A 17,743-nucleotide genomic window follows, 5' to 3' on the forward strand; every position below is an offset into this window, starting at 1 on the left:
AATAAAAAAACAAAACTAAATTAATTGGCTTAATTTCTATTTAGACAAATGAAATGATGAAAATTATTTTAAGGCTAAAGTCATTCTTCCAAATTTGAAGTAGTATTTTTAGCCATAAAATCAATTACATGATTAAATATCTTTTAAATCAAGGTGATGTAAGTCTTTTAATTTTAAAAAATATCATAAAAACGACATTTTTAAACAAAAATTAAACTCTTTAAAATAATATAAAATTTAACCTAAAAAATATATACTAACATTTTTTAATTTTTCAGAACAACCTTTCATCCAATACTTATCCAAATTATTAATAAGATAACGAAAATCTACTGATCCACTAAGAGAATTTTGACTAAGATAACAGTTTACTTTAACTTCTAATTTTAATATGTAAATAACACCCTTAAAAGAAAAAAGTGTTGACCCCATGAAATAGCAATTTTGAATAGCAATAGAAGACAAGTCGTTGGTAGAGTTTGTTGTTCCACTTGCGATTTTGTAGGGAGAAAAATATTGCGATTTTAGAAAAAAAGGATGTCCTCTGACGTCAAAATTTGGGAACCTGGGTTTGCTTGCTTTCTCGGTTTGCTCACCTTCACAGCCCCCACCAAACCTTTCCCTTTCTCACTCTTTCCCTTCAATTTCAGTTATTTATTGTTTTCATTATCATTTATCCAACTTGCTTTCATCAATCGTTCGATTTTTCTCTCTTTCTGTGGTGTGTGTCTGACACACCCCATTTCCAATAATAAGAAAACAAATTCGGCGTTTTTTAGCATTCCGAGGTCATTCGGTTATTTCCTCATCCATAAGAATTAAGGATTTGCTCTCTGTATTCTCATTCTCTGTCCTCCAAGGAAAGAGGGCTGAACTGTGAAGGAGAGAGATAGAAGGAGCAGAAAGAGGCTTCTTCTCAACCAGATATGGGTTCTGTAGATGATGATTCGTCGCTTGTGGAACAGGGTCTTCTTCAGGTTCTTCCTTTCTCTATCTTTCCCCCCAAAATACCACGTATTCTGACTAAACATGGGAACTTGAAGTTGCATCATTAATTTTTTAGGTTTCTTAATGGATCATTTAGCTTGTAAATGGAGTTTGACTTGGCCTAGATTCTCAAAAAAAAAAAAAAAAAAAAGTGTTTTTATCTTTAAATTCTTGTTGTTGAGGTTTGTTTTAAGGAAATTTGAGATTGTGAGTGCAAAAGAGTTAATGAGGATCCTGGTTGCTTTTAATATTTTGTGATGTTGATTGTTAAATCATTAGGATTGGCTTTGCTGAAAATCCCTTCTCTGTTTATTAGTGTTCATTTTGATCGGTGTGATGAGTTGACCTGCTTTACATTCCAGATCTAAAATATCGATATACTTCATGTTTGTGAAGAGGAATTAAGGATAAGAAATTAAGAACTATTAACGAAAACCAGAGGTACTATGTTTTCTTTTGTCTGCAGTTTGGTAGTATCCAAAACAGTGCTTAGGTCACGTCACTATATCTTTTCTTTTTCCTTTTTGTCGGTGAGTGTTGTACTAGAAAGTGGTTTTATGTTGTGACTTGTGAGGTTATAACTTCTAACTGTTTATTTCATATCTGAAGGATGAAGAGAGCAGAAGATACACTGGAGATGGCTCAGTTGACTTTAAAGGGAGGCCTGTACTTAAGGAGAATACTGGCAATTGGAGAGCTTGCCCATTTATCTTAGGTAAACATTCTTTTTTTCATTTATTTTCTTATGCATTGCATAATCTATTTTGTTCATTCTATATCTATGTAATATGGATTACAGGCAACGAGTGCTGTGAACGTTTGGCTTACTATGGCATTGCAACAAATCTTGTTACCTACCTTACCACCAAACTACATGAAGGAAATGTCTCTGCTGCAAGAAATGTCACCACCTGGCAAGGCACTTGTTATCTTACACCTCTCATTGGAGCTGTTCTGGCTGATGCTTATTGGGGAAGATACTGGACAATTGCTGGTTTCTCCATGATTTACTTCATTGTAATTACAAACCAATATAGCTTTGTTCTCTTTAATCAATTAATATTCCACCTACAGATGTCTTGATATACTGCTGAACCTTCCGAACTTCTTAGATAGCTGAAGCAAATGCATACATGCATTATGCCAATATTGCAATGCATAAGCATAATTGAGGCATATGCATTTTACGGTTTTTTTTTTTTTCTTTTTTCTTTTTTTTACATAATGAAATTTGTAATTGTGATGTGATGTCATTGGATTACATCCAGGTCTTGTTTCTATGTGAAATATGAATCCTTTTTAGACATGTTTTAGTAAATGATTGGAAAATGGTGAAGGATAACAAAGTTTGTGGAAATTATTCCCCTTCTATACGGTAAAAGGGATTCCACTTGAACACTGACTATAGTGCTTAAGTTCATCATTCATCCTTGCTTTCGGGAAGCTATAGGTAACAGGAAATATGGTGTTTATATCGACCTTTTGGTATCCTTTGGCATAATTTGTTTTCCTTGGATGAGTTGCTTCTACATGCTTCCTTTTTCAATTATCATTGCATGTTGTAATCTCTTATCTTTGTTTCATGCAGGGGATGTGTACATTGACTCTCTCTGCTTCTGTCCCAGCATTGAAGCCTGCTGAGTGTGTGGGTTCGATATGCCCTTCAGCTACTCCTTCCCAATATGCTGTGTTCTTCTTTGGTCTCTACATGATTGCACTTGGGACTGGTGGAATAAAACCATGTGTATCTTCTTTTGGGGCAGATCAGTTTGATGATACTGATTCCCAAGAAAGGATTAAAAAGGGATCCTTTTTCAACTGGTTTTACTTTTCTATCAACATTGGTGCCCTCGTATCAAGCAGTTTAATCGTGTGGATTCAAGAGAATAGAGGCTGGGGACTTGGATTTGGCATTCCTGCATTATTTATGGGTTTAGCTATTGGAAGCTTCTTTATCGGCACACCCCTCTACAGGTTTCAAAAGCCAGGGGGAAGCCCTCTTACAAGAATGTGCCAGGTTGTGGTAGCATCATTCCAGAAAAGGAATTTGGCTGTCCCCGAGGATAGTAGTCTGCTGTATGAGACACCTGAGAAGACCTCTGCAATTGAAGGAAGTCGGAAGCTGGGGCATAGTGATGAACTGAGGTAATTGACTGATTTGACTTGGTATTTCTGTTCTAGTGCTATAAACATAACACAGAAAAATAGGAAACACAATATATTATTGCACATGGTAACTTTCTAAAGTTCTTGCTAAATATAGTTTGTCTTTTTGCCAAATTAAAATTGTTAATGGTAGTTTGAAACATTAGGACTGATCAATATAGAAATAGAAGTTGTAACGAGAGGGTCTCACTGGCAAGTACCTTAAGATGGCACACCAGATAAGGCCTGACAGGATATGATAAATAATGTTATACGGCTATACATGGTGTCTGGAGTGCATGACAGATTGCAAATTGCTATCTGCTTTCATCAGTGGTTAGCCATGACTCTCTTGATGGAATATGAACTGTGGTTGCTGTAAATGTAAAATTGTGGATTATCTAATTTTTCGTTATTTTCTGTATGAATTTATGTGAGGATTTTGTTTAATTGTTTACATAGGTAAATATGGTAAAATTAGAGTCCAGTTAGCATATTATGTGGATCAAAACCTGCCATTTAAATTACTTTATATTAATGGGTTATCTATCTGGCTTGGCTAAGTGGAATCCAGTGATGTTGTTCTGACTGAGCTGTATGAGAAGCCATTGACTATGATCTACTTAACGCATCTGTAGTGAATTACTGGGATGTTCATCTTACATTGATTAGAGTTTTTCTATTTTGCGTTTCAGCTTTGTCAAATTAAGTCAACACTTAAATGAAACTCTTCAACTTAATTCATTTACCTCTCTTGACCATACGCCTACCGTTCTGCCCTCTAAAATGCCATTCTCTTGTTTAAATGAAGGTGCCTTGATAGAGCTGCTGTAGTGTCTGAGGCTGAGAGCAAAACTGGCAACTATTCTAATCCATGGAGACTTTGCACTGTGACACAGGTGGAAGAACTGAAAATCTTGATCCGCATGTTCCCAGTTTGGGCTACTGGAATCATTTTTGCAGCCGTTTATGCCCAGATGTCAACATTGTTTGTGGAACAAGGAACAATGATGGACACCACTATTGGCTCCTTCAGCATTCCTCCAGCTTCCCTCTCAACTTTTGACGTCATTAGCGTCATTTTCTGGGTCCCAGTCTATGACAGGGTAATCGTTCCCATTGCAAGGAAATTTACAGGCAAGGAAAGGGGCTTTACAGAGTTGCAAAGAATGGGAATTGGCCTTTTCATTTCAATCCTGTGCATGTCAGCAGCAGCCGTGGTGGAGATTGTGCGTCTGCAGCTTGCAAAAGAGCTTGACCTTGTTGATAAACCTGTTGCTGTACCCCTCAGTATATTCTGGCAAATCCCTCAGTATTTCTTGTTGGGTGCAGCTGAGGTATTCACCTTTGTAGGGCAGCTTGAGTTCTTCTATGATCAATCTCCGGATGCCATGCGCAGTTTATGCAGCGCACTCTCACTCTTGACTACTTCATTAGGAAATTATTTGAGCTCCTTCATTCTTACTGTAGTCACTTACTTAACTACGCAAGGCGGAAAGCCCGGTTGGATTCCAAATAACTTGAATGAAGGTCATCTTGATAACTTCTTCTGGCTCTTAGCTGGACTTAGCTTGTTAAACATGTTAGTGTACATAGTTGCGGCCAAAAGGTACAAGCAGAAGAAGGCTACTTAAAGATTTCCCAGACATTTCATCTGGAGTTGGAGCATCTTCTGATGTTTGTTTCTGTCACTGCTGTGGTTGTTTTTTATGTACACTTCTTAGTTCTTCCACTAATAGCTGGAAGCTTGTATGCCTAGTAGGGCAAACATTGCTTACTAGTTACTACAATGCTTAGGTGAAATTGTATTCAGTTGATGTCAACTTCCTCTGCATGTTAAAGCTGTGTAATATAGTGAAGGTGGTTCAACCTTTTTAGTGTTTCATCAATCTGCCATTTGCAGTGTTTGGCTATGGCTAATGTGTGTTCATAGCGAGAAGCCAAGGATATTGAACTACAACCCTACAAGCACAAGAGTAGATGTAGATGTTACCTAACATAACACACTTGTGGGTAAAGAGAAATGTTTGTGACAGCTTTTTACGTGGGACATGGTCATAAATGAGACCAACATGATGTTTCATGTGCCACCAACTACCCATGCATAATGCGTTATCAGAGCTAGTTGTTTACTTAGTATTTTTGTTTTTCAATTACAATATAACGCTGAGAATAAATGGGAATAATCAAACATAATTGGTGATGTGAAAGGGGTTAATAATCGTGAATACAATCAATACATGTTAATACAAATTAGGAACAGAACACACCTAACCATGTGTATGGCGCTGTTGATATCTTAAGGTCCCATGTAACCATGTGTTCACGCTGAAATCATGTCTCGTGTTGAGGCTACACAATCTTTTTCAGAGAGAGATTGCCTTTTTCACCTTAAAATTTTTTTGTTCAACAATAATTTATTTTTATTCCGTTTAGAATTACAGGTTAATCCCTATCTTTATTTAAAATGTTATATAAATTTAGTACATTTGCGAATCCTGTCTGTTAATTAATAAATAATGGAGATGATAATATAGAATAAATGAGTGAAATGGATTGTTATATGATTACTCAAACCAGTTTTTTATTTTGATATTATCTAATAGTGGTGTGTTTCGGCCATATTAGAGGTTGGTGTGTTAATTCAACTATGGAGGTCAACTGCAAAGACATCAGAGGGTCAGATTAGTGAAACTGAAATCAGACAGTCAGTTTTCGAAGAGGAAATATATGGTATATAAATATTTTAGATTTAATATAACGTGAATAAACTATTATTTTTCACAATTATTACTTTAATAATTGCAAAAGAAAAGAAGAATGAATTTGATATAATACTGAGAAAATTGAATGATTGTGGTGGGAGTGGTAACAACAAACAAGTGAAGCATAAAATAAGAGGTTCTGATTAGACATTAGAGCGGTGGCTGTTACAACATTTTTTATTTTTTTTAATATTTGGAGTTTTAAAATAATTAAACAATTCTAAATTTCTAATCCTAAAATGGTATATTTTTGTTTTTCTATAATTAAATTAAAATGAGTTGTGCCCTTTTTAAAATTAAATTAAATTACATTTTTAATTAAAATTAAATAATTTTAATTTTAAAAAGTAATATAATCTTTTAAATATAAATTTCGAATCTTTTAAATAATTAAATAACTCTTATCTTAAAAAGGATATTTTTATCTTTTTAAAATTAATTACAAAATTGTTTTATTTTTTATAATTAAATTAAAGTTTTAATTAAAATTAAATAAATTTAATAATAAAAAATATTTTAACTTTTAAAATTAATGAAAAAATAATTTATTTTTAATTTTTGTTTTTTATTTTTTTTATAATTTTGTAATAATTTAATTTCAAGTCAAAAATAAAATAAAAAGATTATAACTAAACAAAATTTTGATTTTTTTTTTCTTCTTGACTTTGGAGTACTAAAATTTTATCTATAGATTTTTTTTTTTTATAATTAAAAAGTTATAATTAAAGAGTACTAAAATCAAATGTCACTTTTTAAAGTGGCAATGAGATGACAATATTTACTGTTTGGGTTAGAGAGGAGAGGAAAAGAATAAAGTAATTTTTTAATAAAATAAAAAAATTTAAAATAAATCTAAATTTTTTATTTTAATTTTTTTAAAATTTAAATTTTACAAAATTTTAAATATTAAAAATACTAAAATTCCATATAATTTTGGAGTATCAAAATAAATGCGGTTTAGAGTTTTGTGCTGATCATCATTGAATAAAGAGGCGTAAGCTATCAGTATTCTTAGTTTGTTAGTCACACCCTTGAGTTTCGTGCTTTACTGTTGCTACTTGCTTCTTGATCAAAGAAAGGTCGGCGTTCCAATCACATTTAACCACGTGACACCATTTAATTTCTTATATACTTTTCTCAATTATCACTTGTTACACACATAATTACACATTTTTTTTTTCATTTTTGGTTGGTACTTTGTATTCTTTCGTTCCTATCAATATATTATTATTATTATTATTATTATTGTTATTATTATTATTATTATTATAATAAAGGAATATTTTATTCTTATAAATTTGAAGGAAACGCCAATAAAGGAGAAGTGTGACACATTCTTGTACTCATTTAATATTTCATCATCGCTTTCATTCTCCAATTTTCTCTGACGAAAACAGAACAGAGGGTTTCTGTTCTGAAACAATAAACAGTTGAAATGGATTCCTCAGGTTCCTATGAGGAAATGGGTTCCTCTGGGAATATGGGTTCCTTTGATGATGCAGCACTAATCGAAGAAGGACCTCTTCTTCAGGTTCCTCTCTCTCTCTCTCTCTCTCTCTCTCTCTCTCTCAAACTTCATATCTTTTTGCCTTGTCTATGATGTTAGTTGGTACTTTGGCTTTTTTTGTTTTTCTGATAACAACAAACACAACTATGGTAACCCTAATCATGATAAGAAGTAATTATGGATTGAAAAGGAGGGTAAAAAAAAAGGAAATTGAAACTTGCTGTGGGGGAGGAGAATCCTAAATGTTTGTGATTTGGTGGCTGATTAAGGGAGTCTCTTTTGAAAACTTACTTGTTTGCTCACAATTTAGCTACTCTGGTTTTTCCCCTGCATATGCCCCCTGGTTTCTGAATATTACTTGTGGTTATTCACAGCAAAACAAAATTACCCTTATTGTGTGGACTCACCTCAAGATAGAATAAAGATTTTTGGGGTCTAGTGGATTTCAAATAGTGATAGTTTAGGGAGGAAAAAAAACTTTCAATTATTATTACAGGGAAAATGTAAATTGTTTCTGATTGTTATTGCCCCCATTTGATTGTCTTTTTCTATTTTTCCAAAATTGGATTTTTTTTAATATGTGACATGATTGTTTATTTTATTCCGAAGGATCCATTGGAGAGGCAATATACAGGAGATGGCACAGTTGACTATGAAGGCAACCCAGTTCCTAAGGAGAATACTGGCGGGTGGAGAGCATGTGCATTTATCCTTGGTAAGCTTTTACATTACCCTTATGTAACAAATAATCTATAATCTATTTTGTTTATAACATTTTTATCTAATATAAATCACAGGAAACGAGTGCTGTGAACGTTTGGCTTTCTTTGGTATTTTAACAAATCTTGTTACCTATCTTACCAACAAACTACATCAAGGAAATGCCTCTGCTGCAAAAAATGTTACCATCTGGCAAGGCACTTGTTATCTTACAACTCTGATTGGAGCTGTTCTAGCAGATACATATTGGGGAAGATATTGGACAATTGGTGTTTTTTCCACTATTTATTTCTTGGTAATAGGATGAAACAGCTTTCTTCTTCTAGTCATATATCCATTTTGAAACTTTCTTCTCTTCACAGACATTATTAAACGAGTTCATTCTTATGATAAGTTTCTTCTTCTCTAGTACTAGTAGTACTTCCATGGCTTTCATGTAAGATTAGTATTGTTGGCATGTTATTCTCGCTATATTCTGATTTCGACATGCTATAAATTATACAAAAATACATGTTATTATCTTCGTTGCTAGTAGAAAGCATGATGATTGTTTAACAGGGATCTGGAGCAAAATTGGTGAATAGAAGATAGTAATTTTCAGTGTGTTGAATAATTCAAGTTTTCATAAATGGATTTTATCTATCAAAGATATATCCTTGCATAAGAATTGTAAGTGCAGTCAAGGCATGTGCACTGCACAGTATTTTGCACAAGTAAATTTGTAATGTGTATAGGATGATATTAGGTGATTTCTAGGTGCTCTTTTTCGGCTCTTTGCATTGAGTGCGAATTCTCCTATGTCATTGTACATGGGTAGGAAAAGGTGAAAGATGTGGAAGAAAACAAATATTATGCCCTCAAAGAAACTTCAAAAACAAGGATCTGAATATCTGTTTTAGGTGCATTGTGATCTAAACTTTTTCATTCTTTTACACTGCTTTTACTTCAAATCTAGGTTTCTCACCATGCTAGTGTTCTTTGTTATTATGTTTTTTTACTACAGCTTTGCATGTTGCTGTTAATTGTCTTTTCATATTTGTAATATGTGAATGGTTGTTTCATGCAGGGGCTGTGTATATTGACTCTTTCTGCATCAGTTCCTGCTTTGAAGCCTCCTGAATGCTTGGGTTCTCATTGTCCTCCAGCTACTCCTGCACAATATTTTGTGTTCTACTTTGGTCTCTATGTGGTTGCCCTTGGAACTGGAGGTGTAAAAACATGTGTGTCATCTTTTGGGGCAGATCAGTTTGATGATACTGATTCTAAGGAAAGAATTACTAAAGCATCCTTTTTCAACTGGTATTACTTCTCTATTTACCTAGGTGCTCTTGCATCAAGCACCTTCATTGTGTGGATTCAAGACAATGTAGGATGGGCTCTTGGTTTTGGCATTCCCGCTTTATTTATGGGAGTATCGATTGTAAGCTTCTTTTTAGGCACACCAATCTATAGGTTTCTAAAACCAGGGGGGAGCCCCATTAAAAGAATTTGCCAGGTTTTGGTAGCATCTGCCCGAAAGCAGGAGTTGGCTGTCCCTGAGGATAGCAGTCTCCTGTATGAGACAGCAGACAAGAAATCTGCTATCGAAGGGAGCCGCAAACTGGAGCATAGTGATGACATGAGGTGATTTTTATATACCTTTGAGTTCTCCTGTCGGAGTTAATAGCTTTTTTCATTGTCACAGCATTGGGGCTAGTTTTGACTTTTCTCCAGCTGTTACTTCTTCATAGGCAACATTTTTTGTGAAAAATATCCTGGAGTTGCAATTTACTCACTGAATATTACGTAAAATCTTAAAACCCATAACAAGTTAAGTCTTTTGTTATCTCTCATTAACTGAAATAAATAGTGTAACCCTGATGTGGCATGTTAAGTGTCTCTGTACTGTCAACTCAAGCTATATGCAGGTTATATTTCTCATGCACACCCCTGCCCCTGTACTTCTGCTATGTTCTTTAGGTAGGAATTTTCAAACGCTATGCCCCTTAAGATGATTATGCAAAATTTTCCTTTTTATTTTGCTCCTTCAAATTGATGTCACTGTTTTGTCCCCTAGATGCATGATTAGAAGGAGGAATTTGGAGTGAAAGAAGGTAAGGATTAATTTCTCATTTAAATGTTAGAGTAGTACAAGAAGAAAAAATGAATGGATATCAGAATGTTACATGATAATCTTTCACTTCACCATTAACTCGGATGAGAATTAGCGGCATGTGTTAAGGAGCTAAGACCGTTAGTCTATATTAATATTTGGTTTTTTGGACTATCTGAACCATCTTTCTTGAAAGTTGTTGTGTATAGCTCATGTAGTATTGTTATCACCGATACTTTTGCTGTGAAGATTTGCTGCATCCTGCAGATAGGCATCAACTTGGGAATTGTGATACAAATTCAGCATCAAATTGGAATTTTAACCCTAGCAAAATATTGTTTTTGATGTAGTACTACAAGATGTTAAGCCCATAATTGATACTGCAATCTAAACATTGTAGAAAAATAAATGTATATGCTGAAGAAAAATAAAATAGACAGGCCAAGCATTTTCTTCTAATTAGTCCTTCCCAAATTCTATTTGTCCTTTATGTACTGCAGATTCCTTAGTTGATCCTTTTGCTAAATCTTTCCAGACCGTGTACCTTTTACCAGGCTCTATGTGTTGATTATTTGTGCAATATCAGCCGTAAGGATAGGTTTTTCAGGTAAGGGTTTGCTACCTTCCTATCTTTCTTTTGCTGTATGCTACCTCCCTGATGGCTTCTGTGAATCTGTCCCTTGTTTGCAGTTGAGAAATGAATGGGGGTTCAAGTGTCCTATCTAAAAAGCTTCGTGGCTGAGGGGCACATGGCTAGGCAGGTGCAGTTACCTGTCCTGTGGAATTAAATGTCCAAGTAGACACTTACGATGCCACATCAGGGGTTACCAATTAATCTCCTAAAAGAAAATATAAAGGAATCATTAGTTTGCTATGCACATAATAAATTCAGAGACTAAATAAATCAAGGACTCTTAAGTTTTTTATGTACTTACTGCTTCCTTCATTGCTAGAACTGCTTTGCTATCACAACTATCCTCAATGTATGGCAGATATAAAAACTTGAACAATGTCATATCTAACCTACCCCATGTAGGCTAATGGAAGGTTTCATTTTCTTTCTTGCTTTTCGTTTACCTTGTTTTTTTAATCTTGTCGGTTGACAGTTTTGTATGTTAACATTTTTCTTTTCCTTTTAAAATGTTTATTGCATCAGAAAATTGTATGCTAAAATTTGAAGATTGTGACATTCTTTTTGAGTAACTTCTGATCAAGAATATGCAATTGATAATGGCTCAAGTGTTCCAAGCTGCTTTAGAGTTCTTCCTTTTTACCCTTTTTATTTTTGACAGGCCAATTAACTTCAGAACAGGTTTTTCTGCTCAGCACCTTCTATAACTCCAAGTGATTTTTGTTTTGAATACAATGTAGGTGCCTCGATAAAGCAGCTATAGTGTCTGATGCTGAGAGCAAAATTGATTATTTTCCTGATCCATGGAGACTCTGCACTGTGACACAAGTTGAGGAACTGAAGATCTTGCTCCGCATGTTCCCAATTTGGGCTTCAGGAATCATTTTTGCTGCTGTCTATTCCCAGATGGCAACCTTGTTTGTGGAACAAGGAACGATGATGAACACAACTATCGGTTCCTTCAAGATCCCTCCAGCTTCCCTCTCATGTTTTGATGTGATAAGTGTTGTTGTGTGGGTCCCCATCTATGACAAGATACTTGTTCCACTTGCCAAGAAAATTAACGGCACGGAGAGGGGAATTTCTGTGTTTTATAGAATGGGAATTGGCCTTCTTGTTTCGGTTGCATGCATGTCGGCCGCAGCTGTGGTGGAGATCATGCGTCTGCAGCGTGCGAGAGAGCTCGACCTTATTGACAAACATGTTGCTGTACCCATTAGTGTGCTCTGGCAAATACCTCAATACTTCTTATTGGGTGCATCCGAGGTATTCATGTTCGCCGGACAGGTTGAGTTCTTCTACGATCAATCTCCGGATGCTATGCGGTCTTTATGCACAGCACTGCCACTTGTGAGTTTTGCACTGGGGAACTACTTGAGCTCTTTCATTCTTACCGTGGTAATTCACTTTACGACACAAGGCGGAAAACCGGGATGGATACCGGATAACTTGAACGAAGGTCATCTTGATTACTTTTTCTGGCTTTTAGCTGGACTTAGTTTCTTAAATTTGTTGGTGTACATTGTCACTGCCAAAAAGTACAAGAAGAAGAAGGCTATTGCTATTTTTTAAGGCCTTCAGGCATATCTATCTAGAGTGGAAGCATGTTATGACATTTCCTTTTTTTTTTTCTTTTTGGTGATTATTCTTTGTCTGAGAACTACTAGCTCAGGAACACAGCCTAAATCATCTAATATATTATTCTTTGTTATAAAAGTTTACGGGATAGAACATCTTTTAATTAATAATTTCTGTTACATAGTGCTAAAACTATGTGGACCACTGCTAATGGTTTAACTTTAAATATTATAGGATAGTTAATTTAATCATGCATAGTTGTATCCACAATTATGATAGGTTAAGGTCGTTACTCGTATGCCAAGGGACATAGAGACTGTTGATAAGTGTGCTATACCTCAAATTATAGATTCTCCTAACGTCAATTAATTTAAAAGCTGCACTCAACCCATGAGTTATGAGAATGGTGGACCTAACAGTTTGCCTACCATTCTTTGTAGGATTGTAGGTTATAAAAGTAAAGTAAAATGATGATAGTGACAATGAGGAGCTTTCATACGACACGAAAAATGTATCCACCATCCATGTGGCCATTGGATAAGAAACGATGATAATGTCTTTAAATTTATCAACGGCTGGTTTTGATTATTAGTCACCGATTACTTGAAGAATGGGTAAGCCTTGTAAAAAATATACATTTTATGGTTGGTCCTAAACTATGAAGAATTTAGTTCTATGTTCAGAAATTGTGGAATTTATTTATGGTGGATCAAAAGCTATAAATGATTCATCAAGATGGCAATGAGGTTATAATTTTATCAAGTAGAACTTTCCTCTCCTTGGGAGGAATTTGAGAATAGTCTTAAGCGGAACTAGCTCTCTGTTTAAGCAGTTCTTGATCTTTGTGTTATTATCTTTTGTTTTGCTTATTTAAGTCACTAAAAAAAAGCTATAAATGATTCGTTGGTCGAGGGTACGTGTCAATGATATATCATTAAACGAATTACGGATCAACTAATATAAGTCAACGACAAAAATAGGTAGCTAGAATAACTAGATTCTCAGCACTTGAGTCATATATGTTTGGCTCTGGTGTGTTTACTGTTTAGCCATTAGAGAACAAGAAATGGAACATTTGGAGGAACCCATAACACTTTTGGAAGATGGTCTTTTGCAGGTTCATGCCTACTTAGTTACCAACCATTATATATATATATATATCTTGTCCTATGTCATTTGCATATCATAATTCATACTGCATCAAGTAGTGAGTAAGGTTCAGAAAACATATTAACGTGAAAAAACTTGCACATATTAGCATTCATCACATCAAACATGGTACGTGCATATATGATATGTGAAATATGTAGAAGCTACAGGAGCAATGCTTGCTCTCCATTTCACTTCCATGTTCATTAATTAATGTTAATTTGCAGAATGAAGACTCTATTCACACTGGAGATGGGACAGTGAACATCAAGGGAGAGGTTGCCATCAAGAGCGAAGGTGGGACATGGAAAGCATGCCCCTTTGTTCTAGGTGATCATTTATGAAAACTTGTGTTGCTCTCACTGTTTTACATACATGGTGCTTTTTTATACTTATTTTTTCCATGTACTAACCACATTTATCTTTGTATATGGTTCTATAATTTATGCAGGTACTTTCTTCTGCGAACGGTTGGCCTATTATGGAATTGCCAGTAATCTTGTCACCTATCTAACAACCAGACTTCATGAAGGGCCTGTTTCTGCAGCAAGAAATGTTACCACCTTTCAGGGAACATGCTACCTTACACCTCTGCTTGGATCCTTCCTTGCTGATGCATACTGGGGAAGATATCGGACAATCGTTGTGTTCTATGGAATTTATCTCATTGTAAACTCAACTAAGCCTTATTATCATGGCCTGATATCATTGCCTGTATATGTGTCATTATATTATTTTTTTTCTTTAGTTGGTTGATAATTGAGGTTTTTTTTTTACAGGGAATCTGCACATTGACCCTTTCAGCAATCTTTTCAGCTCAAAGTGCTGTATTCTTCCTTGGAATCTATTTGATTGCAGTAGGGACTGGTGGGATCAAGCCATGTATATGGCCCTTTGGAGCAGACCAGTTTGATGATACAGATCATAAGGAAAGAGCAAGTAAAGCATTATTCTTCAATTGGAACTACTTCACTAGCAACATTGGTGCACTCATAGCAACCACCATATTGGTATGGACCGAAGAAAATATAGGATGGGGACTTGGATATGGCATTGCAGCATCGTTTATTGGTATTGGAATGATAGTGTTCTTTCTTGGTACACGTACCTACCGTTTTCTTAGGCCAGGGGGAAGTCCTATTACAAGAATCTGCCAAGTGGTTGTTGCTTCTTTACATAAGAGGAAATTGGAGGTACCTCAAGATACCTCTCTCCTCTATGAAACTGTGGCAGAGAATTCATCTGTTGAAGGAAGTCTTAAACTCGAGCATACCAATGGATTGAGGCATGTCAAAGCTTCAAATATCCTTTATTTAACACTGAATTGAACTGTTCTTGTGTTCATCTGAATAATCATTGATAGTACTACTTATGCCTCTTCGAAATTGTGTTACATCCTACAGTGCTAAGCTTTGCTTTTGTCTTCAGGTGCCTTGACAAAGCTGCAGTGAAATCAGATATAGAAAAAGGGAGTGAGGAAGTAACTAATCCTTGGAGGCTTTGCACCGTGACACAGGTGGAAGAGCTGAAGATTCTAATCCGCATGATTCCAATCTGGGCAACAGGAATCATCTTCAGTTCTGTCTATGCTCAAATGTCCTCGCTGTTCATTGAACAAGGGAAAATGATGGACAGGACTATTGGTTCTTTCACAATTCCCGCGGCATCTCTTTCAACTTTTAATATAGTTGGTGTCATCATTTGGGTTCTCATCTATGATAGAGTGATTGTTAAAGTTGCAAGACACTTCACTGGCAATGCAAGAGGCTTCACAGTGTTGCAGAGAATGGGAATTGGCCTGTTTCTCTCCATGACTTGCATGTCAGCTGCAGCTATATTAGAGAGCAAGAGATTACAAATAGCACAAGAACATGGATTGGTAGATGAAGATGTTTCTATTCCACTTAGCATACTGTGGCAAATACCTCAGTATTTTTTGCTAGGTGCTGCAGAGGTGTTCAACTTTATAGGACAGCATGAGTTCTTCTATGAGGAAGCGCCGGATAGGATGCGAAGTTTCTGCAGCGCGTTGGCGCTTCTGACAAATTCACTGGGAAATTACCTGAGTTCTTTTGTTGTCACAATTGTTGCTAGACTCACAAGAAAGGATGGAAGTCATGGATGGCTACCAGATAATTTGAATGAGGGCCATCTTGATTACTTTTTCTGGCTTCTAGCTGCACTTAGTTTCTTAAATATGTTGGTTTACATTGTCTATGCTAGAATGTACAAACAGAAGGCATATCGCAGGAACCTTTCTCAAAGGCTTAATTAATTTGTGTCTGGTAGAATTCTAAAGAGATGCTCTGATCCTAGTCTTAGAAGAGCTGTTTGAGATTTTGGTCACTAATCCAAGAACTAGTAAGAAGTGAACCACTGTACTCACTACAAGAGAATGAAACGGAATGAGAGGATCTTGTATCCCCACTGCTGAAGCTGTTGTTATTGTTGATGTTATCGGGTTGAATCTAGCTTAGGTTTCAAGTAGTCATCCCATACCCAGTTCCCTAAACATTTTCCTCGATTGCTTTTAGTTTATCATCAATACGTTTAATTCATAAATTATTAAATTTATGTTAAATTCGTCTCACCAGAGTCTATATATTTCGATACACACTGAAATGCAGAGTAGCCTTCATTCTTTCTTTCTTTTCTTTCTTTACACTGGCTTGATAGTATACAAGGTCCCCACTTGCGATGTTGAACTTTCGACATGTCCCCAAGAATGTCCTCGTCTTTACGAAATAAAGTTACAATACCATTAGAGTAAACTACCATTTATATCCACGAAAGTTGAAAACGCTGACATATCTACCCATAGAAAAAGGAAATTACCACTTGTACCCATGAAATATAGATTTCGCATAATAAAATTATCCAAACACTAAAAAATTATCTAAAATCCCTAAATTAGCTTTATCTTCACTATCACACCACCTCCTTCACCCAATCACCTTTCTAACCCTAACCCTCTTCACCCAGCTACCACCCCTCTTTTCCTTTCTAATCTCAAATTCCACCACCACCTGCTTCACCCAGCCACCACTCTCTTTTCCTCCAAAACTCACACACGGAGACATTACACACACACCCCACCTGAGTTAGAAGAAGAGACAGCCGCCAGCAATCCTAGAGTCGTAGCCCCCCCCCCTTCTCTTCACCGCCACCACCCTCACCTACCGTGGCTACCTTCTCTTCATCCCTGAACCAGTGCCCCCGACGAGCCACCGCGCTAGCCGCCACCACCACGGTCTCCTTTGTGAACCAAAACCGCAGCGAGCTCTCTCTCTCTCTCTTTCTGTTTCTTTCGCCATTTTTCTTTTCTCCCAGAAAAAGTGAATCCAAATACACGAGGCTTGTGTTTGGTTATTCAGACTTGATACTTTCTCTTCACTCTCTTCACACTTTAGATCTGTCGTTGTCGCTGGTCTGGAAGGAAGAGAGCGCGCAAGAAATCGGAGAAGGAGGAGAGGGCATCGGCGCCGTGATACTTTCTCTTCACACTTTAGATCTGTCGTTGTCGCTGGTCTGGAAGGAAGAGAGCGCGCAAGAAATCGGAGAAGGAGGAAAGGGCAACGGCGCGGGTTGGTGTCACTGCCACCATCGTCGTCGACGGTGTTCAGTGAGGGAGGAAGAACAGTTTTTTCTCTTTGCTTTTTCTATTGTTGTTGTTGCTTGAAAAAGATGATGATGGAGATATAGTGGTGATGGGGCGATGATAGTGATAAAGGAGATGAAATGGTGGTGGGATTTGAGATTAGAAAGGAAAAGGAGGGTGGTGGCTAGGTGAAGAGGGTTAGGATTAACAAGGTGATTGGGTGAAAGAGGTGGTGTAGTAGTGAAGATAAGGGTAATTTAAGAATTTTAGATAATTTTGTAGTGTTTGGATAATTTTGTTATGCAAAATCCATATTTCATGGATACAAATGATAATTTTCTTTTTCTATGGGTAGATATATCAGCATTTTCAATTTTTGTAGGTACAAATGGTAGTTTACTCATACCATTATAATCATATTTCAAGTCTCAGATTACTAGGATTCTTGTGTGCTTAAGTTTATTATATTTGGTTCCAAGGCGGTGTATGCATTGATGGCTATCATTCTGAGACTTGAACTGTGTTAAAAGGGCATTAAATAATAAAAGGCTCGTCCAAACACTATTTTAAA

General features: G+C 36.0%; 3 protein-coding genes across 6 annotated transcripts; all 3 read left to right on the plus strand.

Moving 5' to 3' along the window:
• The first annotated feature begins 419 nt into the window (after positions 1–419).
• On the plus strand, positions 420–5,021 carry LOC112734681 (protein NRT1/ PTR FAMILY 8.3). The gene is made up of 5 exons (XM_025784107.3): positions 420–977; positions 1,597–1,702; positions 1,787–2,004; positions 2,576–3,132; positions 3,944–5,021. The coding sequence occupies exons 1-5, from the start codon at positions 927–929 to the stop codon at positions 4,764–4,766; spliced, it is 1,755 nt and encodes a 584-aa protein (XP_025639892.1). The 5' UTR covers positions 420–926; the 3' UTR covers positions 4,767–5,021.
• A 2,029-nt stretch (positions 5,022–7,050) lies between these two features.
• Positions 7,051–12,563, plus strand: LOC112734682 (protein NRT1/ PTR FAMILY 8.3). 3 transcript variants are annotated; one of them, XR_011878125.1, is made up of 7 exons: positions 7,051–7,428; positions 8,014–8,119; positions 8,202–8,419; positions 9,191–9,747; positions 10,771–10,823; positions 10,907–11,263; positions 11,588–12,563. XR_011878125.1 is itself a non-coding variant. In XM_025784110.3 (5 exons), exons 1-5 carry the CDS (start codon positions 7,333–7,335, stop codon positions 12,417–12,419), a joined length of 1,809 nt encoding a protein of 602 aa, XP_025639895.1. In that variant the 5' UTR covers positions 7,051–7,332; the 3' UTR covers positions 12,420–12,563. The 3 variants fall into 3 exon arrangements, 1 of the variants encoding a protein (XP_025639895.1); XR_011878128.1 differs by having other exon boundaries at positions 10,907–10,977; XM_025784110.3 differs by lacking the exons at positions 10,771–10,823; positions 10,907–11,263.
• A 793-nt stretch (positions 12,564–13,356) lies between these two features.
• Positions 13,357–16,186, plus strand: LOC112734683 (protein NRT1/ PTR FAMILY 8.3-like). 2 transcript variants are annotated; one of them, XM_025784112.2, is made up of 5 exons: positions 13,357–13,542; positions 13,802–13,904; positions 14,026–14,243; positions 14,354–14,859; positions 15,003–16,186. In XM_025784112.2, exons 1-5 carry the CDS (start codon positions 13,492–13,494, stop codon positions 15,847–15,849), a joined length of 1,725 nt encoding a protein of 574 aa, XP_025639897.1. In that variant the 5' UTR covers positions 13,357–13,491; the 3' UTR covers positions 15,850–16,186. The 2 variants fall into 2 exon arrangements, with proteins under 2 accessions (XP_025639897.1, XP_025639898.1); XM_025784113.3 differs by lacking the exon at positions 13,357–13,542 and adding an exon at positions 13,585–13,703.
• The last annotated feature ends 1,557 nt before the right edge of the window (positions 16,187–17,743 follow it).

Source organism: Arachis hypogaea, chromosome 3, assembly GCF_003086295.3.
Source record: "Arachis hypogaea cultivar Tifrunner chromosome 3, arahy.Tifrunner.gnm2.J5K5, whole genome shotgun sequence".
NCBI classification, from domain to species: Eukaryota; Viridiplantae; Streptophyta; class Magnoliopsida; order Fabales; family Fabaceae; genus Arachis; species Arachis hypogaea.